A 24283-nucleotide genomic window follows, 5' to 3' on the forward strand; every position below is an offset into this window, starting at 1 on the left:
ACCCCGCAGGCCGTCCACATTTTTTCACAGGTGGAACCCTGCCCACCTCTCCCGGGTGGGAGTGAAACCTGCAAGATCTTTACCTGAGGGGAAGCGCAGGAGGGTAGGTGAGTGGCTGTGGTGAGAGCTGGAACGAACTAGGAGAGCTTCAGGACTTAAAACCTGAACTCACGACAACCTTGATTTCTTAGGAGCAAGCATGTGTCTGTGTGCTCAGTCGAGTCTAACTCTTTGCGACCCCATGGACTGTAGCTGGCCAGGTTCCTCTGTCCATGGAATTTTCCAGGCAAGAATGCTGGAGTGGGCTGCCATTCCCTCCGCCTGGGGATCTTCCTGACCGGGGGATCGAGCCCACATCTCTTATCTTCTGCATTGGCAGGGGGATTCTTTACCACTCCGCCAACTTGGAAGCCTCAAAATAGGGATGGAAACGCCTAAACTAGCACAATCACGCAGCGTACAGAACGTGGTGGGTATCCCGTAAGTTTTCTTTTCTCTCCACCACTTCTGACGTGGAGCCTGAGCGTGGCCCTTGCACCACGCTGAGGCCGCTCTGACCTCACACACTGCGTGCCTCCTCCCCAGTGCCCAAAATGAGTTCATTTCCTCGTCTTTCCTCAGAATGTCCCTTTTCGCCTTCTAGGAGGGGGGCCAGAGCGGCAGAGGGGTGCCTTGCTCCTTGTTCAGTAGGTGTTTATCAAATACCTACTGTGTGTCGGGCGCTGTTGAGTAGCGGGTTTTCACTGGTGAATAAAACAAATGTGCGATGTAGAGCTTACAGTTTAAGTGGGAGATACAGACAGAAAGCAAGTAAACCAAATAGCAATTGCAACACACACACTTAATATCCCTTTCCCTCAGTTGTCTTCCTCTTTTAGTATTTAACACTGAACATAGCCTATTTTTCATTTTGATCTTAATGACATTCCCACTGGAATATAAGCTCCATGACTGCGAGGAGCTCCATGAATGCAAGAGTTTTTGTTTCTTCATTATTGTGAAGTCTGCCTCTAGATCAATGCTGAGCACATAGTAAATATACATTTAATGAATCAATACATAATGATGTAATGAATAAGCAAATAGGGTACCTGCTAAAGCAGGGGTCCTCAACCCTCAGGATAGTCACTCCCCATCAACTTGCATCACTGCCTGAGCTCTGCCTGCTGTCAGTTCAGCAGCTGGCATTAGATTCTTATAGGAACATAGACCCTAACCCTAACGTAAAGGCAGAATATCCTGATTGCCACAAAATAGAAATAAAAGGCACAATAAATCTAATGTGCTCAAATCATCCTGAAACCATCCCCTCCCCCACCCCAGTCTGAGGAAAAATTGACTTCCACGAAACCGGTCCAAGCCAGCTATGCTAGAAAATGAGAACGAGGTGGTACAGGGGGTGGCTCTGAGAGGAGGTGACCTTGAAGCAGGGTCTGAGGGTGTGGAGAGTCATCCAGGCAGAGGCAACATGTGTCAAGGCCTGGCTTCTTAGACTCAAAAAGTAGAGGCTGAGAGGAGATGCGAAACTAACTGATCTTTAAAATTCATAACTGACACGGCCAACTTCTCTAATCACTTCCAAAATAGCAGGGAAAGTGGGATTAGTAAAATCCAGAAAGTAAATTTAAGGCAAAGATAGATAAATAACTCTCACACTGTATAGCAGTTTACAGTTAACAGAGCTCCTTCTGTTAGCTTAGCTCACTTTATTTCTCCCAAACCTCTTGGGAGTAAGAAATCAGCATATAGAGGAAACCAGATCTCATTCATTTTTAATACAAACCTGGTACATAACATGCAGGAAGAATGGGTTGAACTGATGTGGCACCATTCTTGTCTGGAAGCTCGTGAAGGTAGCGCCCATGTTTTATTAACCTCTGCTGTATCCCAGCACCGAGCACTATGCCTGGCTCCCAGACCTTGTTTGTAAACTGAGCACTCACCACTTGCCTGAGCCTTCCGTCTGCCAGGCCTGTGCTTGGTGGTAGAATGCAGAAAGAATAAGACACCACACTTGCCCTCAAGACGGTCTTAGCCTGCTGAACCTTCCTGAAATCATTGAACTAGCAGTAGAAGAAGGTTTTCTTTCCTCTAAAGAGAAACCTTTCCTTTACAAGAGAGAGATTTGTGGCATACACAGGAACTGCCCTTCTAAAATCAATGATAGTAAGTGGTAAGAGCATTTGGGCAAGTTCTGGCCAGGAAGAATGTTGGGCACCAGGCAAGAAGGTTGGATTGTGTGTAGTAGGCAGTGGGGGATTGTTGGAGACTGCGAAGCAGGGGACACGTGTGGTCAGAGCTGGTGGCAGGTGTGCTGATGGATAGTGTTGGGGGAGACTGGAAGCACATTGTTTGGGCCCATAGAAAACTCCAATGTAAATGGGTATGGGAAGTGGAAAAAGTGGGAAAGACTGTAAAAGTTAGGACTCCTGGGGAGTGATTGGTAACCAAGAAATGGGTCTTCCATGTCCTCTGGCAGGCATAGTGGTTTGCTCCTCGCCTTTCCACAGACTTGACCCACACCTTGATTTTAGCATTTTATGCACCCATGAAGCTACTGCCCTTGGGAGGCTCCAGGGGGCCCATAAAATTCAATGGCAGTTTAACAAGGTGGGTGTGCCAGCCCAGCCCACTGGGAACTGGAGATGAAGACACTCTCCTCTGCCCTGCAGAAGCGTGAAATCTAGGGAGAAAGAGTATCCTGGAGTCTTAAGAGACCAGGTATATGCACTAACCTTGCCACTTCTGGCTTCCTAGCCACAGTTTTCTCCATTGTGAAATAAAGAAATGCATTGCCTCCTTACCTATGGCTGTCGGGAGCAGAGTGAGACAGTGCAAAGTGCTTGGGACAGACTGGCCCAGTAAGTGACCTCTATTCTTTTCCCAGTTATTATCTGCTTAGTGTCTGACTCCTCCAGGCCAGGAGCTCCTCCAGGACATAGAGGAGTAGTGTCACTCACCTCTGTGTCCCAGCACCTCATTCAGCAGCCCCTGCCCAGTAAGTGTCAAACGAGTGGGAGGATAGCAAAAACTGGAGGTTTTAGTCATAATTGCATTTTAAGTAATGTTCTGTGACATCAGATTTCCCCTAAGTTCTGTTCTCAGACAAGAGGGGGAGAAGAGACCCCTCCCCCCTTTATTTTGATTTGCCTGTGGGATTTTAAGTGAATAGTTTCCTTGCAAGTGAGATGACAGCTCTATTTCTATATGAACTGTAGAGTTCCACATATAAATACAGAAAACCTTGATAAATCCCAAACTGCCCTCACAGAAACATCCCAAAATAAATCATAACCATTTAAATTTTCCTCCCTGGTCTATCTTTCAATATTTACCTAATGGCCCTGAAACCAAGTTCCTTGCCTTCCTTTCTTCCTTTCATATAACATGCATATTTTTAAATATACACTGTGCTGCTTCATAAAATGAATAAAAAACAGGTCTCTGCCCTCAAGCAGTTCACAATCTCAGAAGAGAAAAACATGTAAACTTGTAATTTCTGAACAGTGTGAAATGCTATAGGGTGGAGACTCATCCGCTGGAAGAGCATTTATTGAGCACCTACCATGACCAGGGCTGGACCAAGTGCTGTGAGTGCTGTAGGAAGCCAGGCGGGCCTTCGCAGAGGCCCCAGCCTGCTCTCCACCAGCCCGTCCCTTCCTTGTTGTCCGTTACCCAGAGCTCCATCTCTAGACTCAGGTTCCTAGACCTGCTTAATCCAAATGGAACTAGATTTTGCCCTTGGATGCCCCACAGACATTCAGTGTACCTCTCACTGAACTTACCATTTCCCTCCCTTCCTCTTTCCTCTAAAACTCAACTCCTTTTGGACCCACTATCCACCCAAGGATCCAAGCCACACACCTGGATGTCGCTTCAGCCCTCTCTCCCCCTCACCTGCTCACCTCACATCCGTCAGTCTCTGTGTTCTGTTAATTCCTGCTTCAGGATTTCTCTCATTGTCCCCTCTCCTCTCATCTTCTCTGAAGCTGTCCTGGTCCAGATCAGCTCTCACCTGGACCATCACCACCTCCTTCTCCTGTTTTCCTGTAATTGAAGAACAATATCAAAAGGAAAAAAAAAAAATGAAGAACAATATGTTCTGAGACCAGACAGAGCAGAGTTTAAGTCCCAGTGCCATCATTTATGGAACTTTGTGACCTGGGTAGGGCTTCCCAGGTGGCGCTAGTGGTAAAGAACCTGCCTGCTAATGCAGAGGGCGCAAGAGATGCAGATTCGATCCCTGGGTCAGGATGATCCCCTGGAGGAGGGCACGGCAACCCACTCCAGTATTCTTGCCTGGAGAATCCCATGGACAGAGGAGCCTGGCGGGCTACAGTCCATAGGGTAACAAAGTTGGACATGACTGAAGCGACTTAGCATGCACGCATGTGACCCTGGGTAAGTTATTAAACCTCTTCGGACTCCAGTTTGCCCATCCATAAAATGGCACCTCCAGGGCTGGCCTTGTAAAGATTAAATAAAACAGCAATTTGGTAGATGACTCACCAACAATACTAAGCGAAGGAAACTAGGCACAGAAGAATACATTCATATGATACTGTTGTTATTGTTTAGTCGCTAAGTCATGACTGACTTTTTTGTGACCCCATGGACTGTAGCCCACCAGGCTCTTCTGTCCCTGGGATTCTCCAGGCAAGAATACTGGAATGGGTTGCCATTTCTTTTTCTTCTCAATGCAGGGATTTAACCCGAGCCTCCTGCTTGGCAGGCAGATTCTTTACCACTGAGCCACCTGGGAAGCTGTTCATATAAAGGTAAAAACTAAGCAAATCTGATAAATTGTAGATAGAATTGCAAACAAAGGTGACCGAGTATAGAAAAGCAAGGAAACCGATAGTGGTTATGGGGGGCGGAGGTGTGATCAGAAAGGACACAAGTGCGCGACTTCTGGGATGCCAGCAAGGTTGTTTTTACTTGAGTGAGTGGTGGTTACAAAATGGCTCTTTTATAACAATTATTAAATTGTACATAAATGTTTTACTTCATCATTTAAAGTATTTTAAAAGTTCAATGAAATTTTCTATGTAATCTTTTTTTTTTAACTTTTTCTTTTATGTTGGAGTATAGCTGATGAACAATGTTGTGAGATTTTCTTTGTAATCTTGATCCAGCTCTCAGAGCATGGGAAGAGGTCAAGAAACCGTGGTTGCCTGTTGGGATTATTGTGCCTGTCTGCCTCCTCCCCGTAGACAGCAGACCCAAGGACTGATTCATCCTTGTGCTCACACGGAGCTTGGCACCTGCTGGCCTCAGGGAGAACCAGTGGAATAGAGGTGCCCAGAGTGTAACCACATGTGTTCCCTCCTCCAGGCTGGCAAGGGAGCAGGGCCTGGGCCTGCTCTGGGAAGAGTATCTGATCAAGCCCCACTGATGATGGGCCAGGGGGAGGAAGGTGACGAAGAGGAAGCCTGGCTGCAGCTTCGGCCGGTGGAGCCTTTGCCCTCCCAGTGCTGCGGCAGTGGCTGCTCGCCCTGTGTGTTCGACCTCTACCAGCGAGATCTGGCAAGGTGGGAGGCTGCCCGAGCCAGCAAGGACAGGAGCCTGCTGCGTAGGGAAGAGACACAGGTAAGGGGGGGGTGCTCCTCAGATACGAGGGCCGGGTGTCAGCATCCACCTGACCTCAGCCCCGTACGGTGTACCTGCTCAAGGGAGCTTCCTCTGACTCTGCAGCAGAGGGAAAAGAGTGGGCCTGATGAAGCAGATTGACCCAGGTTCAAAGCCTGGCCTTGAGTTGGGGAGTGGGGGATGGGGTGGTATAGTGAGGGAAGGACCCAGGAGTGAATTGGGTGGGTGCATTTTCAGGAGAACAGGATCTGTGAGTTTGGGCAGTCAGAGAAGACTTCCTGGAGGAGGTCTGGGAGGGGGTAGAATATTAAGGGCAATGGACTGAGACTTAGAAGACATGAATTTGAACCCCTGCTCATGGTGGTGACTTTGTACAAATAAGTCACTACCACTTAGGCCTCAGTTTCCCCACATGTAAAATAAGGGTATTGGATTAGGTCATCTTTAAGGTCCCATCAATTTCTAAATCTGCATACTGGATTTTAGCTGATTTCAAGGATAGGTGGGTTTTTCATACATTGGAAATAAGTGTTCTGGATGGAGGACACAGCTTGAGCAAATAAAGACTTACAGGTTGGAATCCACGAGGTGTTCTTGTGGAGAACAGAGAAAGGTCTGACACTGGATGCTTGGGAGATAAAATGAGACTCAGGACCCATCCACGGGCACTAGAGTGTCCAACTAAGGACCTTGTGCTTTATCCTGGGGCTGAGAGGAACCATGCAAGGCTTCAGAGCAGAGTGACCTTGATGTAAAGTGCTCTGGCGTTCTTAGAGCCTGAAAGGGAAGGAAGGTGGGGCTGCACTTTTATACAGAAAACTTGTCAACCGCAATAGCCCCTCCTTGTGGGGAGGATGCTCGTGGAGGCTTGCCTGTCTCTTGAGTCCCAAGTTCTAGCTGGTGAATCTTTTCCTCTTGCAGAGCTGCCCTTCCAAGCTGAGCCCAGAGACCTTCCTGGCCTTCCTCATCAGTGCTGTAGACAGGCTCACCAAGGACACCTACCTTGTCCGGTTTGCACTACCTGGGAACAGCCAACTCGGCTTGCGGCCTGGCCAGCACCTCATTCTACGGTACACTCAGGTAGTGGGAGGACCTCATCCAATGGTACACTCAGGTGATGGGAGGATCTCATCCAATGGTACACTCAGGTGATGGGAGGATCTCATCCTACGGTACACTCAGGTGATGGGAGGACCTCATCCTATGGTACACTCAGGTGATGGGAGGACCTCATCCTATGGTACACTCAGGTGATGGGAGGACCTCATCCTATGGTACACTCAGGTGGTGGGAGCACCTCATTCTATGGTATACTTAGGTGGTGGGAGCACCTCATTCTATGGTATACTCAGGTGGTGGGAGCACTTAATCCTACAGTACACTCAGGTAATGGGAGAAGCTCGTCCTATGGTACACTCAGGTAATAGGAGGACCCCATCCTACAGCACACTCAGGTGATGGGAGGACCTCATCCTATGGTACACTCAGGTGATAGGAGGACCCCATCCTACAGCACACTCAGGTGATGGGAGGACCCTATCCTACAGCACACTCAGGTAGTGGGAGGACCCCATCCTATGGTACACTCAGGTAGTGGGAGCACCTCATCCTACGGTACACTCAGGTAGTGGGAGCACCTCATCCTATGGTACGCTCAGGTAGTGGAAGGACCCCGTCCTACGCTACACTCAGGTAGTGAGAGGACTCAGGCTTTGCAGCCCTGCTCTGCCATTTGTTAGCAGTGTGGTCTCGGGCAACTTGCTTAACCTTCCTAAAGCTTCCATTTGCCATCTTCAGAGTAAACACTGTGATACATGACTTAGAGGGCTCTTGGAATTGACCTAGATAGTGTATTTTCATGATAAATAATAACAACACTTTTTTCACACAGTTTATGCTCATACGTATGAGCTTATTTATTGTTTACAAAATCCTGTGTGGTAGGCACCATTATCATACCAGAGAGGAAACTGAAGTCAGAGAGGTTTAATAACTTCCCCCAGATCACACAATTGGCAGATGTTGGAGCCAGGGTTCGAAAGTAAACAGTGTGTCTCCAGAGCTTGTGGCGTTAACCTCATACAATTAGCACCAGCTGATAGAAAGGAGACTGAAATTGAAAATAAGAGTATCACACAGCTAATAAGGATTCAAGCCCAGACAGCCTGCCTCCTGAATTACGCCCTTCACTCCTTTGCACTTCCTTCTTCCTCCCAGCTTAATTTTGTCCTCGCCTCCCACCTCGATCCCCACCTCCACCTACCCAGGGACGAGATCCTTTGGGACCTCCAGGTGGAGGCATCTGGCAGGTAGTCAGCTCTCTAGGCCTGACACTCAGCAGACAGATCTGAGCTGCAGGCATGGATCTGGAAGCATCCAGGTATATTGTTATACCTGGATGGCATTTGGGAGCATGTGGGACATTCAAAGAAGGAAGGAGTTAGGACTGAACCCTTGAAACTCCGCTATTTACAGTGTTGGCAAGAGGAGGTAGAGCCAGCAAAGGAGACAGAAGGTGTAGCCAGGAAGGAAACCAGGAGAGAGCTTATTACTCATCACACTCTAGTCACTTGCCTCACACTGACCCCTGGTGTTTGTATTCAGCTCATTCTGGCCTGTGGCCTGGCTGGCGGTCCTTAAAGGTCACTGTTCCTTTAGGAACCACAGGACAGGTCAGAGCCCAAGAAACCCTCCATGCATAAGTCAGGTATGCCCAGAACTGCCTGCTTCTGGTCTGGCCCCTCTCCACTGTCTCTGTCACTCTCAGGACACCCATGTCCCTCCTCATTCAGACCCCTTCTGATGCTCCACAGCACCTCCCCAGCAACACGCCAGCCCACAGCCCCAGCTTCCTAGCCCACCAAGTTCTTTGCTGCCCACCAACATGCTTGCCCCTCTCACCAGTTCCCGGCTTGCCCTACATTAAACTACCTCTAAGCTTTTGGCCCTGGAGGAGGGCATGACAACCCACTCCAGTATTCTTGCCTGGAGAATCCCCATGGACAGAGGAGCCTGGCGGGCTACAGTCCATGGGGTGGCAAACAGTTGGATATACCTGAATGACTAAGCACAGCACAGCACAAGCTTTTGCCTAGGTTCTTCGCGTTACTTCCTGTCCCCATTTTCATGTGTTAGTGGCTGGCTTATCCTTTAATACCCAGCTCAGAGAGGCCTTCTGAGGTTCCCCTGAGATGAGAGTGCCTGTGACTTACCTCTGTCATAGCAAATGTCACAGTGCCCTTTGCATCCAAGCCATGCCATATGTTCTGTTTGTTAGTTCCTTGTTCTGTAAGCATTTATTGAATGTTTCTGCCCAACTTTTGATACATTAGGATGAGCCTTTTTAATCTTGGCATACCTTGGAGGAGAAAATTTTGTACATAGTAAGGTTCAAGAAAGGGGTGCTTGGGTGTTCCAGGGAAGCTCTGAGGAGTAGTGGTAAGGAGCCTGGCTCTGAAGCAGACAGAGCTACAGTTGATTCTAGCTGTGTGATTTCAGGCAGGTGACATCCCTTCTCTAAGCCGTGGTTTCCTCATTTTCATTATTGTTTGCAATAAATGAGGTACTGCCTGTAATATACTTGGTGCATCATAGGCACTTAATACAACATGTCTGCATGATTATTCTTCTGGCCCTCTTGTTGATAATACTGGAGTGGATTCATGCATCAGGTCAAGCTTTGGATGAGGGCACCTTTGAGGATCCTTTCTAATTCCAATGCTCCTGCCATGTGGTAATATTTGCTAAATGTTAAACACTTGTTAAACATAGCTGTTTTTATCTTGATCATGCTGTGGTTGGGAAGAGGTCAGGAAAAACCCCAGTGATATCCTAAAACAGCTCACATCATCAGTGTGTTTTTTGAAGAAACTTTTCATCTGTAATTCCAATGGAACCACATAGCAGGGGCGTGGGTGATTGTCCCCATTTTACAGAAGGAGCAACTGAAGGTTTAAATGACCTGCCCAGGGTCTCACAGCCAACATGCAGTCATGGGGGAGCCCAGTACTCTTTTCTTCTGCTCCACCTTGCCTGCCTTTCAGTGAGGACCACTGGGATAACTGGGCCCCTAGCTTCACTTTCACCAGCCTGGCACAGGTTAGGTACTCTAAGGATTTGTTGAATGACTGGCTGACTGCCTGACGAAGTGCATCTCTTTCCCAGAGGGACAGTAGATGACTTAGAAATTCAGAGAGCCTATACACCCATCAGCCCTGCCAATGCAGAAGGATACTTTGAAGTTTTAATCAAGGTAAGTCAACTCACACGGTTGCTCTAAGAGCCAAGGACTGGACCTCCATTTGCCAACTTGATCGGGGCTGGGCACTTCCCTTTGACGTGGGAAAAGCCAGGATTCACATGGGAGGAGGCTGGCTGGAGGGAAGAGCAGAGACAATGGGGGTGGCCCTTTCTCAGCTCCTTTCCTAGGGAAAAGGGGCTGCTGCATTACCAACAGAGGGCATGTTCCCGATAGATTTTATGAACAAAAGCCTTGGACTGAGAAGTGTAAAGCTCTTCCTCCTCACCTTCTTACGACTGATGGAGCGTGAGCACTGAGCCAGGGAAAGGGGAACCAAGTCATGGGCAGTCAGGGGGGGAGTCAGGGGGAGTCAGACCCAGTGCCCACCCTCAGATGGGGCCAGACTGGGACACTGCAAGGTGGTAGATGCAGCAAGCCCCAGCCTAGCTCAGGGCACCTGGGGCTGCAGGGAAAGTGGGCTGGGCTTCCTGGAGGAAGCTGTGTGTGTGAGCTCTGTGTTAAGCTCAGGAGTGGGAAGGAAGCTCTGAGTGCTGAGCAGTGCGTACATACGGCAGCCAAGGGGGCATGACTTGGGGAACTTCCAGTCATTCGTCTTGGAACAGAGCGGATGCACAGGCAAAAGACGGGACATGAAGTTCCTTGGGGACCAAGCTAACTGAAATTACCTTATGCAAGGAGTTGGCAGGGGCTGGGGCATTTGAGTTGGGCCTTGAAGAAAGAGTACAGATTAGAGGTGGCGTTCCAGGGGTGGATAGCCAAAGGCAGGGAGAAGTGAAATAGAGCAGGGTCTGGTGGGAACTATACTCAGTCTGAGTGGTGGAAGGAGATGTGCTTGTGGGGGCAGCCAAGGTGGGCTGTGCAGTTGGTAGAGATGAGATGAACAAAGTGGGCTGGATGCAAAATGTTCCAGAGACCCAAGGAGTAGGCAATAAATGTATAAGAAGTCATGAAGTTCGAATTACGTGCACAAATAATTGGGTTGAACTACATGAAATTGCTGACACGCTAACATTTTTGACTTACGGAACCAGCAGTTTCACATGAGTCAGCCTAATACATAGCTCTGGATCGTTTCCCAAACAGAATCCTAGGGAACACCTATCTTTAGGTGTTCATATCCTTTGTCTCCCTTGTAGGACAGAAATTATCCCCCTTTCATTGACAAGTAAACTGAGACCCCAGGAGTGCCTGAGACTCCCCAGGTAGTAACAAGTGCAAGTGGTGGGTAAGCCCTGGCCTCCTGATTCCGAGTACCTAGCACCATCTATGGCCCCTGCCTTCCCCGCCTGCCTTCAGAGCTCGAGTATTTATTCCCTCACACATAAGCTTGGATGGGATCCCTTCTCCACGCAACTGTTTGTCTGGGAGATTCCACAAATCCTCTCCAAATGGCCCACTTCCCCAAGCTGCTTGTCTGGGTGTGTTTCTATTGAAAGGATAAGCCTGGAGACAGTACTTCGGGGCAGCTGGATCGTTCCCAGCTGCAAGGCTGATTTTCTCCTTCGTTTACCAGAAAGCCTCTCTTCAGAGAGATGCTTAATTATCCCTAAGCCACTGGCTGGGAAGAACTGGAAATGTCTTGGCAAATTGGGAAGGCAGGCGGGTTTTCTAAGGTTTACGCTCCCTTGTAGATGGGAAGGGGGAACTCCCATTTCTCAGGCACCTTCTGGGCCCCAGGTACTGCGTCTAGCTCTTTAATTACCTCATTTCAACCTTGTAACCACCCTGCAGAGTAGATCATATTCTCCCCACTTTGCAGATGAAGAAACTAAAGCTCAGAGAGATGATATTGTCCCAAGGCCCCTTGGGTAATATGATCCCAAATGGAAGAACAAGTCTAGTGTCAGTTCTGTTTAACAAATGTGTTTTGAGGGTTTACCCTGTGCCAGGCTCTGTGTGGGTGCCAGAAGCACAGAAAAATCCTTCCTTTCTCCTTGAGTTCTCTCTGTGCCATAGGGCTTTTAAGGCCACCCCTGGGGCTGTGCCTCCCCAGGACCGGGGCCACAAAACAAGGAGTGGACTGAAATGTATCTTTCAGCAAGTTAGAAAAACTGTAGCCTCCTCCCCAGACCTCTTCCAGGTCAGCCAAGGACGTTCTTTGCTTTATGCATTTGGTGCCCAAGGAAGGCAGCGATGGTACCAGAAGTGGCTGCGAGTGCTTAAAAGCAAATCTGGTGACCAAAACCCAGTCTCTCCTTCAGGCTTGGTTATAATTTCTCCAAACACTCTTCCAGTCCTCTCTCCCAGCGCTCCCCCCTGACCCCTCCTCTATCGTGTCCACTTGTTCCTAGAACATGACCTGGGCTGTCCTACCCCTGAGCATACCACACCTGACGCCCAGAATTTTCTGTGCCCTTCTGCAACCATCTCCAGTGAGTCTGATCCTATCCAGTCTTCAAGGTCCAGCCCCACTGCTTCCTTCTCCAGGAAGCTCTCCTCAACCCCAGTCCAGTGGAAGACACTGCACTTCCTCAGGCATTAGGTAGTCTCTACCTTGTCTATGTCTGAGCCTTAGGTCCCTCTTAGACTGAGCTCCTTACACTTAGGAGGGCCTGATCTGGGTTACTAATTTGTTCATTTAGATGTTTACATCCTTTCCATGATTCAGGCATTGGCTGCTTTCATGGAGCTTAAGGTCCAGCTGTCTTCCCTGCAGCCCCAGCATAGCGCCTAGCACAGAGTGGGTGGGCACCCAGCAAGTGCATACTGCCCTCCTCCCATGAGGAATCCCCTCCACAACCTTCATTTTTTTTCATCCAGCCAGGAGATAGTATAGGGATATGCAGAGATTGCAGATGAGTGGCCCACAGACTGCCTCTACCTACAAATATATTTGGTTTTGGCCTGTATAGTGTTTTAAAATTTTAAATTAACTGCTAACATTTCAAAAATGGGAAAATTTTCTTAAAAATATGGATTTCCTGCCCCTCTTAGAAAGTCAGAAGATCTGGCATCACTGGCCCTGTGGACTGGGTACTGGAATTTGCAAAGTGGCTTCTTCCTTTAGAAAGAGAATTCGCTCACCAATTTACCTTAGTCCCCACCACTCACTCTTGTCTGCCTAACGCTGAGACTGTTAGGTGCCATTAATTGCCTCATACCTGATTCTTCACTCTGTTATGTTACCTGTGTGGCTCCTGGTTATTTGGTTTGAGACCTTTGTAATTAAGGCCGATAGTCATACAGATTCTCATCCTGCTCTTACCATTTGCCTTCTGTGTAAGGTTCTGGGCCTCATCTGAAAACAGGGACTGACAGCACTAACTTCATGGATGATTAGAAGGATTAAATGAGACAACGTGTGTAAAGTACTGAGCTTGAGGCTGACGCGTATAAAGTACTGAGCTTGGTTTGTATTGGCAGTGCATGCCCACCCCAATGAGATCTCCCTTGGTTTGTTTGCAGTGCTACCAGACTGGGCTGATGTCCCAGTATGTCAAGTCCTGGAAAGCAGGAGACACAGCTTTCTGGAGAGGACCCTTCGGAGGCTTCTTCTATAAACCAAACCAGGTCAGTGCCCACGCTGCGTCCTCAGGAGACCCCTCCCAGCTTAGCCTCCAGGACTGCGGTTCTCATGTTTCAGGCCATAGAATCTCATTGTGGCATTCTTCTTGAGCCCAGACTTAATGCCAAGAGTATACTTGGGGTTGGACATGGGAGGAGATGGGACAGGTATTAGGAAACAAAACTGCCCATGTTCCAGAACCATCTGTGCCTGAACATTGCTTGGAAAAATTCATACTATGAGCTAGGCATGTAGGGTCCTCACGCCAGCTGACTCTCAGATCTCTTTCCAGTTTCACGGGCCATTTACAAGACTGTGGAGACCACTCCCTAAGTACACCTTGTGACTTGCTGCTTGGAAGTCCCCTGCTTCCCAGGCCAAGGGTGCTTCCCCTCATCTTCATGGCATGTTCAAGTCCTCCCCTGACGTTCCTAGGAAAAAACACTAGTTTCTCATCAATTTGTGCACATAAGAAAGCAGTTTGACAGTATGTACTAGGGACTTGGGACTTCCTTGTGTCTTAGTTGGCAAAGAATCTGCCTGCAATACAAGAGACCACCTGCAATGAAGGAGACCTGGGTTAGATCCTTGGATCAGGAAGATCCCCTGGAGAAGGAAATGGCAAACCACTCCAGTATTCCTTCCTGGGAAATCCCATGGACAAAGTAGCCTGGTGGGCTACAGTCCATGGGGTTGCAAAGAGTTGGACACAACTGAGCAACTAAACCACCACTGGGAGTCTTAGGAATCTTCACATCCTTGACCCAGTGCTTCCACTTCTGGAGTCTGTCCTATGGGAAGAATCCAAAATGCTGCCTCTTGCACATGTTCATTGCAGCTTATTTATAATAGCAAGAAATTGGAGACAGCTGAACATCCAACAACAGCAATTAAGTACACTGGGTTACAGATACTTGATAGACTATTATCCTGGATTTAAAAATTATGTTTATAAATGATGTTGATGCTTATGCTATAAGGTCAAGTGACCAATACTAAGTAAAATACTGAATACACAACAAGCTAGGAAACTTAAGTTAGATTATACAGAAAAAGTATTAAAAAAAAAAGCAATAAAATGTCAGCATCTCTGGGTGGTGGAATTATGGGTGATTTTTATTTTCTTCATTATATTTTCCAAATCACCCACAATGAGTACCTATTACCTTTATAATGAGGAAAACAAAGCAAAACAAATGGAAAAAAATGAATCATTCTTCCTCTCTATTCTTTTATTTTTAATTGAAGTGTAATTGATTTACAATGTTGTGATAGCTTCAGGTATACAGCAGAGTGATTCAGTTATACACACACACACACATACATTCTTTTTCAGATTCTTTTCCCTTACAGGTTATTACAAAATATTAAGTATGGTTTCTTGTGCTATACCATAGGTCTCTGTTGGTTATCTAGCTTACATATGGCAGTGTGCATATGTTAATTCCAAACTCCTAATTCATCCCTCGTCTCTTTTCCTCCTTGGTAACCATAAGTTTGTTTTCTTTTTTGGCCATGCCATGCGGCATGTGGATCCCAGTTTCCCCACTGGGAATCAAACTTGTGCCCCTGCATTTGAAGTGCAGACTCTTAACCACTGAACCCCCAGGGAAGTCCCCACAAAGTTTGTTTGCTATGTCTGTGTGTCCATTCTTTTTGTGTAACTTAAAAATAGCTTTTACTGGTATTCTCCTTACTACAAATGTAGTATCTGTGTTCATTGCCCCCCAAAATCTGCAGATATAAAGAAGCTAAAAGAAGAAATAAAGAATTCCTGCAGGCCATCTTCCCAGACATAGCAGTCTTATGACCTTGGCATCCGCAGACCCCATGGGAAAGCCCCACACTTGCTGTCTGAGAGGGCATAGGGCCCAGCCGTGAAGGAAAAGACATGGCGTCTCACGCGCCAACATTTGGCCACTGAAACTGTGGCTGAGGCTTCGCTCTGCTCCTGTGAGGGTGCCAGGGTGCAGGCCAGTCTTGCCACTCTGCAACCATCTTCATGGCAAGTGGCTCACGTCAGCCCTGAGACTGGCATGTTAGCATCTGTCTTGCATTTGTTCCACAGACATTCATAGGGGTTCACCCAGGGCCAGGCCAGTGCTGGACCCTGGAGGCCCAGAGATGGGTCAGATGAGCCCTGTCCTCCAGATGCTCCCAGTCTGATGGGGAGGCAGGCGCACACATTGATGACAACACAGGGTGAAGAGGGTTCGCGGAGGGCTGTGCGAAGACCTGCCTGTGGCTCAGGGGAGGCTCCCCAGAGGAGTGCCTGAGCAGTGATGGGAGAAAGAGGTGATTCATGGCAGACTCTGTGACTGGAGGCTGGGAGAATCGGAGCACAGGACAGGATGATGGGCCGGCAGCTGGGCTGTGAGGGGCAGGAATCTAACTGCATTAGGTCCCAGGCTCCGTACCAGACACTTGTCATCTCTTTAATCCTCATGGCAGAGAAAGTGGGGCATTCGGCTTGTGAGCGGGAACTTCTCGGTCGCGCACAGAGAAAGAATGATTTAAAAATGGGTGATGTTGAGAAGGGCAAGAAGATTTTTGTTCAGAGGTGTGCCCAGTGCCATACTGTGGGAAAGGGAGGCAAGCACAAGCCCGGGCCAAACCTCCATGGTCTGTTTGGACAAAAGACGGGTCAGGCTGCTGGATTCTCTTACACAGATGCCAACAAGAACAAGGGTATCACCTGGGAAGAGGAGAGGCTGATGGAGTACTTGGAGAATCCCAAGAAGTACATCCCTGGAACAAAGATGATCTTTCCTGGCATTAAGAAGAAGGGAGAGAGGGAGGACTTGATAGCTTATCTCAAAAAAGCTACCAATGAGTAAAAAAAAAAAAAAAAAAATCCTCATAGCAGTCCTGAGATAGGTGCTCTTCTGCAGAGGTCTATTTTTTTTTTTTTCAAACCAGTGAAGAAACCAAGGCTCTGAGAGGTGAAAGAATTTGCCCGGATCATAGGGCTGAGGGTTTACCCCGAGATCTGCATGGCCCGTGGTAGTCCAGGAAGCATTCCTTGCAGTAGTGTGGTGTGCAGTGGCTGTCACTACAGCTAGTGGAAACTCGGACTGCACTCACAGAGACCTACAAAGGATAGAGGTGAACACCTCACTGTGGGGGTCAGGCACTAACCTGCACAGCGCTGACCTTAAAGAGACCTAGAGCCAGGAAACAGGTTTGGAGAGGGGGAGTCGACGGAACAGGGGCCTCTTGGAGGCTCACTTTTATTGCCTGGCTCTCTGGGCCAGCACTGTGCCAGGCACTGAGGTATAGTATCTCATTTAGTCTAGAGAAGAGCAGGCTCAGGATCCAAGCCAGGGTCCTCAGATATCTGCAAGGTGGCCCTGGGGCAGAGGAAGCAGCCCAGAGGGCAGGGCCGGGATGGGGGTGGTGGGCAGAGCTTTGGTTGGAGCAGGTTTCAGGTCACTGTGAGATGAGAAGCCCTCCCTGGCAAGGGGAGTCAGCTTGTAACACAGAAGACTTCTTGGGAAGTAGTGGGCTTATAGTTCAGTCGCCAAGTCATGTCTGACTTTTTGCGACCCCATGGACTGCAGCCAGGCTTCCCTGAGCCTCACCGTCTCCCAGAGTTTGCTGAAATTCATGTCCACTGAATCAGTGATGCCATCCAACCATCTCATCCTTGGTCACCCTCCTCTCCATCTGCCTTCAATCATTCCCAGCATCAGGGTCTTTTCCAATGAGGTGGCTCTTCGCATCAGGTGGCCAAAGGATTGGCGCTTCAGCATCAGTCCTTCCAATGAGTATTCAGAGTTGATTTCCTTTAAGATTGACTGGTTTGATCTAGAGGGCTGCCTGTCAGCAGAAGTATCTAAGGAGAGTCCCGTGGGGATGCTTTAGAAGGCAGCCAGCCATTTGTAGGATGCCTGCACCACTGCTTTTCCTTGCAGCCTCCGGATTCCATGATTTCTGTTCCATAGGCCTCACAAGCTGTAGCTTTCACAGGCACAGAGGGTTCCCTGGAGGGGGTAGAGAGGGGAACTCAGATGGCTGGGGAGGACACCCCAGAAGGACAGTACCATCCAGTTCAAGCAAGCCCAGGAAAAGGCCCCATAGTTGGTAGGTGGAGTAAGACCCCTTCCCAACCCACCCCTGTCATGTACCGTCTTGTTCCCCAGTACGGGGAGCTCCTCATGCTGGCTGCCGGCACCGGCCTGGCTCCCATGCTGCCCATCCTCCAGAGCGTCACAGACAACGCGGAGGACGAGACCTTCATCACCCTGGTCGGCTGCTTCAAGACCTTTGAGGGCATCTACATGAAAACCTTCCTCCAGGAGCAGGCCCGTTTCTGGAATGTCCGCACCTTCTTTGTCCTCAGCCAGGTGAGCCCAGGGGATGACTTCCGTCCCTGGTGGAGACTCTGCTGTCCCCTTGAACCCCTCCCGAGGGCCTGCTGTGGGCTCTCTGACCCGTGCCGTAATGATCATTCTCGCCTCTGGTGGAACCCACAGCGTGTGCCTGTGTTGTCATGTTCGTCATGCAGATGAGGAAAGCTGATGCTCAGAGGTGAAGGCACCAGCTTGTGTCATCCTGCCAGACGGGGTGAAGCCAGGATCTGAGCCCCAGGCTGTCTGCTTCCAGAGCGCTAGCTCTCACCCAGCATGCTTTGCTGCCTGCCATCCACCCTCCAGCATCCTCCGTTGTGTGGGCAAGGGGCCTGGTGATGGAAGCAGTGGGCCAAGCACAGACATCCTCTGGCTGTCAGAGCTGATTGAGGCAGGGACATGTTTCTGGGTAACCAGTCTCAGTGCTTCACCCAGTGCCAGGCACAGAGGAGGCACTCACTGTCAACAGCTGGTGGAATAAACTGGATCCGAGTCCAAGGCATGTGTGAGGGTCTTTTCCGTGCAAGTCCCAGCCACTCTCGCTAGAAGCAGCTTTGCTTCCTGAGCCCTCTTCCCTCTGGTTCCCCATCCCTCCATTCATTCAAGTCACAGCTCTGGGACCTCCCCTCAGGGCCACAGCACAGGCTGGGGGGCTGTCTTGCCCCTTACCTCAAGCTAGGCCTTCAGCTGTCTGTTCATCTGCCTCCCCTAGTCTGTAGCTTCATTTCTCTTTCCCGCACACCCTGGGTTGGGGTCCCCTGCTGGTGTCTCCCCTCCATTCTCTTGCTCAGGATCAGCCTCGTTGCCCTGTACTTTGGCGCACCCTTCTCATCAGTTACCTCTGGAGGCAGCTTTAGAGGGTCCCTAAGACTTCCGTGATCCTCGACATTGTGGATGGGGGGCTGTCAGGAAACCAGAGATCCTGAGGTCCCCAGGAGCCAGAGCCCCCAGGTCTGTCTATCAGGAGGAATGCTCAGTGGCCTGATTACCCAGGATGTCATGCTTGGTGAACGTGAACAGTGACCGCAGTGCCCAAGGTCAGAGATGAAGCAAAGGACTAGTGGACAGCCAGGGGGAGGGGTGAGGGGAGGGCCAGTCCTGCTTAAAACTGAAGATGCCCTCTTCCTGGCCTCCAGGTGCTCACCTATATATGTGGAGGCAGCCACAGAGATGGCTGACAAGGGCTTCCCTTCATTGAGCATTTTCTTTGTGCCTGGCACTGTTCTAAGCACTGTATGTGTATTAACTCATATCAGTTCAGTTCAGTTGCTCAGTCGTGTCCGACTCTTTGCGACCCCATGAACCGCAGCACGCCAGGCCTCCCTGTCCATCACCAACTCCCGGAGTTTACTCAAACTCATGTCCATCGAGTCAATGATGCCATCCAGCCATCTCATCCTCTGTCGTCCCCTTCTCCTCCTGCCCCCAATCCCTCCCAGCATCAGGGTCTTTTCCAATGAGTCAACTCTTCGCATGAGGTGGCCAAAGTATTGGAGTTTCAGCTTCAGCATCAGTCCTTCCAATGAACACCCAGGACTGATCTCCTTTAGGATGGACTGGTTGGATCTCCGTGCAGTCCAAGGGACTCCCAAGAGTCTTCTGAACACCACAGTTCAAAAGCATCAATTTTTTGGTGCTCAGCCTTCTTCACAGTCCAACTCTCACATCCATACATAACTACTGGAAAAACCATAGCCTTGACTAGATGGACATTTGTTGGCAAAGTAATGTCTCTGCTTTTTAATATGCTATCTAGGTTGGTCATAACTTTCTTTCCAAGGAGTAAGCGTCTTTTAATTTCATGGTGCAATCACCATCTGCAGTGATTTTGGAGCCCCCGAAAATAAAGTCAGCCACTATTTCCACTGTTTCCCCATCTATTTGCCATGAAGTGATGGGACCGGATGCCATGATCTTAGTTTTCTGGATGTTGAGTTTTAAGCCAATGTTTTCACTCTCCTCTTTCACTTTCATCAAGAGGCTTTTTAGTTCCTCTTCACTTTCTGCCATAAGGGTGGTGTCATCTGCATATCTGAGGTTATTGATATTTCTCCTGGCAATCTTGATTCCAGCTTGTGCTTCTTCCAGCCCAGCGTTTCTCATGATATACTCTGCATATACTCACATAGTCCCCACCAAAATCTTAGGAGGATTGTACCGCCATCATGGCCTTTTAATGAATGTGGAAACTGAGGCACAGAGAGGTTAAGAACCTTGCCCAAAGTAACACAGCAAGTTGGTGGAGAGGCCATGGCTTTATTGCTTGCTGGTATAAGACAGCACAGGGATGGGCGCTGTGGAGGGTGTTCAGGATGCTGGCAGCAAGCAGAGAGGGCTTCACAGGGCAGATGGCATTTGAGCCTGGGCTTGAGGGCAGAGCTAAAGTTCACCAGCGATAGGGCACCTTCTACCTTGGGCCAGGGTTTTGATGATGCTGGTGCCCTGGGGTTGGGCAGGCGAGTGGGCTGGCTGTCAATAGCAAGGGCAGGTTGGGGAGGATGGAGTGAGAGGCACCTCCTGCCTGTCCATGCTCCCTCTACTCCATTTGCTGCCTGGGCCATAGCGACAACATCGTCAAGGGTCTCCCTATTCAGGCCACTTGCATATTTGTCCTTCATCCTGTCGCTGGAAGGGCAGCTCTGACCACATCGCCGCCCTGCTTCCTGCCCTTCCCTGGCTCCCCATGGCTCTCAGGACTATGTGCCAGCCCTCTGCAGCCTCCCATCCTGGCCCTCCTCCACCCACTCACTGCATGCTGCGTTTTGGTGTCACTGGTCTGCCTGTGGTCGCAAGTGCTCCGTGCTTTTCTGACTTTCCTCGTGCTGTTCCCCCCGCCGGGAGCACTTTTTCCCACTTCTTAAGCTAACGCCCACTCATCCCTCACATCTCTCTGCAGAGGTGTAATTCCATCCTGGGAGCTTCCCTGAGCCTCCAGGCTGGTGTAGATGTTTCTGCTGTCATGGCCCAGGCTTTCCTTCACCCACCCTGCTGCCTCCTCATTGTTGAGGGTCCCCTCCCGACTTGAGCAGCAACCAGACCCCACGCATCTCTTGGTGTACAGTCAGGGTGAGCCGCACTGAACGAACTGGCCAGGGAGGGAGGGGGGATGGGGCAGTGGGAAGGAGGGGCAAGGCCAGTAGGCCTTGCTGGTTCCTGACCTCGAGGGGGCCCATTGGGCAGGTCAGAGCACAAAGGGCACACGAGAAGATGGGGATCGTCAGAGAGGATCCACTGTGAGCAGCACAGCACTATCCTCAGAGGTCCTCGGGGTCTGATGGGCTCTGAGTGCGCCTGGGATTCTAGGCCTGCTCTCACGGAGCCTCTTTCAGGGTTTCTCCATCACCCTGTGCTCATCACTCATCACGGTAGCTCAGAGAGGTCATGGTCACTCACCAGAAAGTGGTGACAAAGCTTGCATTCCAACCCCAACGTCCCTCTCTCCATCCTGTCTCGCAGCTTGGCTCTAAGAATGAGAAGTTCACCTCAACAGCATCTGCAGAGGCGACAGCCCTATTCTGCTGGGGTTTTATTTGTTTTCGACGCTGGTTACATGGCTTCTTCTCTTTGTCAAAATTCTCCAAACTGTCAATACATATACAATATATGACATACGTATACATATGTTATACTTCAAGAAAATGTTTCCTTAAAAGAAATTTTTCCAAGTCAGCTGGTAGTGGAGATTTTCTTTTGTAACCCTGGGGATGAAAGCCACAAGCTAAGGCTAGAGGAGCAGAACGAGAAAGAGCCTGGGGCCTCATACACCCCCAGAATACTACCTCTAGCCTTCCCATGTGAGAGAAATAAGCCCCTCTCTTGGTTAAGGCAGCCTGGGGTCGCTGATACACAGCCAGATGAGGCCAGGAGCCCTGTCTGCCTGGAGCAGCTGTCCTGTCCCCATTGCCTAGCACAGGGCCGGGCACAGTCCACTCAGTCAGTGAGTTTAGCCATTCAGTCGTGTCTGACTCTTTGTGACCCCATTACTGCAGCACGCCAAGCTTCCCTGTCCATCGCCAACTCCCAGAGCTTGCTCAAACTCATGTCCATCGAGTCCACTCGGTAGACATTGGTTAACTCAACAAGTGAATTGAAAACTTAAATGCACAAAAGTTATGCTGTGAGCGTGACGGTGATAAATAACCTTAGAAAGATGCTGGGAGACCAAGAGTCACGGTGAGAAAACATTCCCCCGAGTGTCAGGGACAACAGCTCCTGGGAGGCAGTGGAAATGATGGGACCCACATTCTGGTCCCAGTGCTGCCCCACCTCATCGTGTGTCCCAGGAACATCCCTCCCCTTCCCTGTGCCTCACCTGTGCCTACCGGCCCACGGGCTTCTGTGAGGGGGGACCTGAGTCCCCGTGGAAGGAAGTACCTGGCCCATAGTGGGGCTGGGTGAAGCTTGGTTCCCCCTAGCCCTTCTGGCTCAGGTTCCTCATTTGGCAGAGAGGAGCAGAGAGTGTGAACTCTGAGGACGCCCAGGAGTCACCCCCACTGTCTCTCATCCTCCCAGGAGAACTCCCTGGAGCAGCTTCCCTGGAGTTACCGGGACAGGACCCACTTTGGCCGCCTGGACCGGGACCTGCTTGAAGAGCTGGTCGGCTCCTGTCGGAGAAAGCCGTTCGCCCTGGTGTGCGGATCAGCTGAGTTTACTAAGGACGTAGCTGGGTACTTGCTGCACGCAGGCCTGGCTGAGGACTCCTACTTCCTCTTCTAGGCCTGGCCTCACTTCTGAAGCTCAGGCCTGGGGCCCGGTACTGGGAAGCAGGAAGGAGCACAGACTGGAATCCGAAGACATGAACAGGAGACCACTGTTCATGCTTCAGGTGACCTGGGACAAATATCTTTGCCTCTGCAGACCTCCATTTCTCATCCATCCCACGAGGTCACTGACACTCCGACAGGCATTCTGCTGGGAGGAGAAAGGATGGGGCTGTAGGAGTCCTGAACAGGAAAGTACACAGTGGGCAGTCAGGGAGGACTTCCTGGAGGGAGCCAGGTCCCAGCTGAGTAGGAATTGGCTGGAGGAGGCCTGGGAGGGGCTTTCCTGATTCTCAGCCAAAGCCTGCTTTCCCTGAAGTCTGTGTATCTCTTGTGGCCTCAGGGCCAGCTCAGAGGAGGGCCAGCTCAGATGAGGTGCTCACTGACTGTTTAGGGAATGACCGCAGGGGAGGCTGAAGGAGGAACTTGCTGTCTGGGCCTCCAGTGCTATGAACCTGACACAATGAAGGTCGAGGCTTCTTTGACCTGACCACATCTCAGAACAAGGTGGGGCCCTAGACTACCTTTCTTTTGGCCCCAGGCCTTTCCTGCTGCAAAGGGCTTCCCTCTCAGTCTCCCTTTCCTGGCTCAAGAGCCCAGCCCAGAGTCCTTTCCTTGGCAAAAGAGGCATGGAAGGAAGCTAATGCCCCTCCCTCCTGCAGGCAGCCAGCTCAGCCCGCGCCTGCAGCTCAGCGCCCTGGTGATGGTTGCTATGGAGATCTAAAGATAGATCAGGAGTCGGGAGACCTGGGTCCCTCTCGCTGCTCTGCCCACTGAGCTGCTGCTGGTTCCCATCCACTCACCCCTCCCCTCCACACGCCACCCGCTCCATCCTGCATGGGGCATGCCCTCCCCAGGGAACCCAGTGCTCCTGGGCAGCGCACTGCAGTTAATGAATTCTGCTTTTTTGCAGCCTGTGCTCCTGTCTGCTGCACCAGCTCCGGCTGGCTACAGGCAGTCCCAGAATGGGAATATTAAGCCATGGAATCTCAGAATCAAAGGACCGTAAAATCGTAGAGTTTTGCAGTCATAAAATCACAGTCTTCATCACATGCGTGCGTGCATGCTAAGTCACTTCAGTTGTGTCCAACTCTTTGCCCACCAGGCTGCTCTATCCATGGAATTCTGTGGGCAAGAATAGTAGAATGGGTTGCCATGCCCTCCTCCAGGGGATCTTCCCGACCCAGGGCTTGAACTCACCCATGCCACCCGCATTGGCAGGTGAATTCTTTACCACTGGCACCACCTGGGAAGCCCAGTCCTCATCCTATCAGAGGTTAAAGCTCAGGACTCCAGAAAGTATCCCATCTACCAGACTCATTGTATCAATGTGGAGACCAGTGCCCAGAGAGGCCATGTGATCTGCCTTATATAAAACAGTTCATGGCGGGGCCAGCTCAGAAGCCAGATTTATAATGTCAGCCCTGTCCACAGATTCTGTACCAGTGGTTTTTTTAGACTGGACTCTGTAGGATAGCATAGTTCCTGGCATGAGAGGCGTGAAGGAATGGCAGCTGGGTGGGATCCCCAGGACCCCCTACAACCAGAGCAGTTCTGTTTTTATCTCATTTATATCTTGGGGCTTGGACTCATTTTCAATTGTGAAATAGGGTTTTCCTGCACTGCCCAAAAAGTTGCAACAAAACTGTGCTGTGCCATGTTCAATAAATAAGGACAGGCCATTGGGAGATGGTGCCAAAGGTTTCAAACCAAGTTTCACAGACAGCATTCCATGGTCAAATAGATGTGGGGAATACAGCCTGTGGCCTTTGCCAGCAATTATGTGCATGTGAGCATAATAAAGATTCTGAAAAGTCCA

General features: G+C 50.0%; 2 protein-coding genes across 10 annotated transcripts; both read left to right on the forward strand.

Moving 5' to 3' along the window:
• The first annotated feature begins 12 nt into the window (after window positions 1-12).
• On the forward strand, window positions 13-24283 carry LOC122677585 (NADH-cytochrome b5 reductase-like). 9 transcript variants are annotated; one of them, XM_043877739.1, is made up of 9 exons: window positions 52-107; window positions 380-469; window positions 5335-5589; window positions 6511-6659; window positions 9754-9841; window positions 13256-13360; window positions 17498-17701; window positions 22217-22333; window positions 22421-24283. In XM_043877739.1, exons 2-9 carry the CDS (start codon window positions 425-427, stop codon window positions 22436-22438), a joined length of 981 nt encoding a protein of 326 aa, XP_043733674.1. In that variant the 5' UTR covers window positions 52-107; window positions 380-424; the 3' UTR covers window positions 22439-24283. The 9 variants fall into 9 exon arrangements, with proteins under 9 accessions (XP_043733677.1, XP_043733675.1, XP_043733676.1 ...); XM_043877741.1 differs by lacking the exon at window positions 380-469 and adding an exon at window positions 4704-4778 and having other exon boundaries at window positions 36-107; window positions 22217-24283; XM_043877743.1 differs by lacking the exons at window positions 22217-22333; window positions 22421-24283 and adding an exon at window positions 17831-18961.
• On the forward strand, window positions 15097-16975 carry LOC122677587 (cytochrome c-like). Its single transcript, XM_043877747.1, has one exon. It carries the CDS (start codon window positions 15707-15709, stop codon window positions 16190-16192), a length of 486 nt encoding a protein of 161 aa, XP_043733682.1. The 5' UTR covers window positions 15097-15706; the 3' UTR covers window positions 16193-16975.

The sequence above is a fragment of the Cervus elaphus genome, chromosome 20 (genome assembly GCF_910594005.1).
Source record: "Cervus elaphus chromosome 20, mCerEla1.1, whole genome shotgun sequence".
In the NCBI taxonomy this organism is placed as follows: Eukaryota; Metazoa; Chordata; class Mammalia; order Artiodactyla; family Cervidae; genus Cervus; species Cervus elaphus.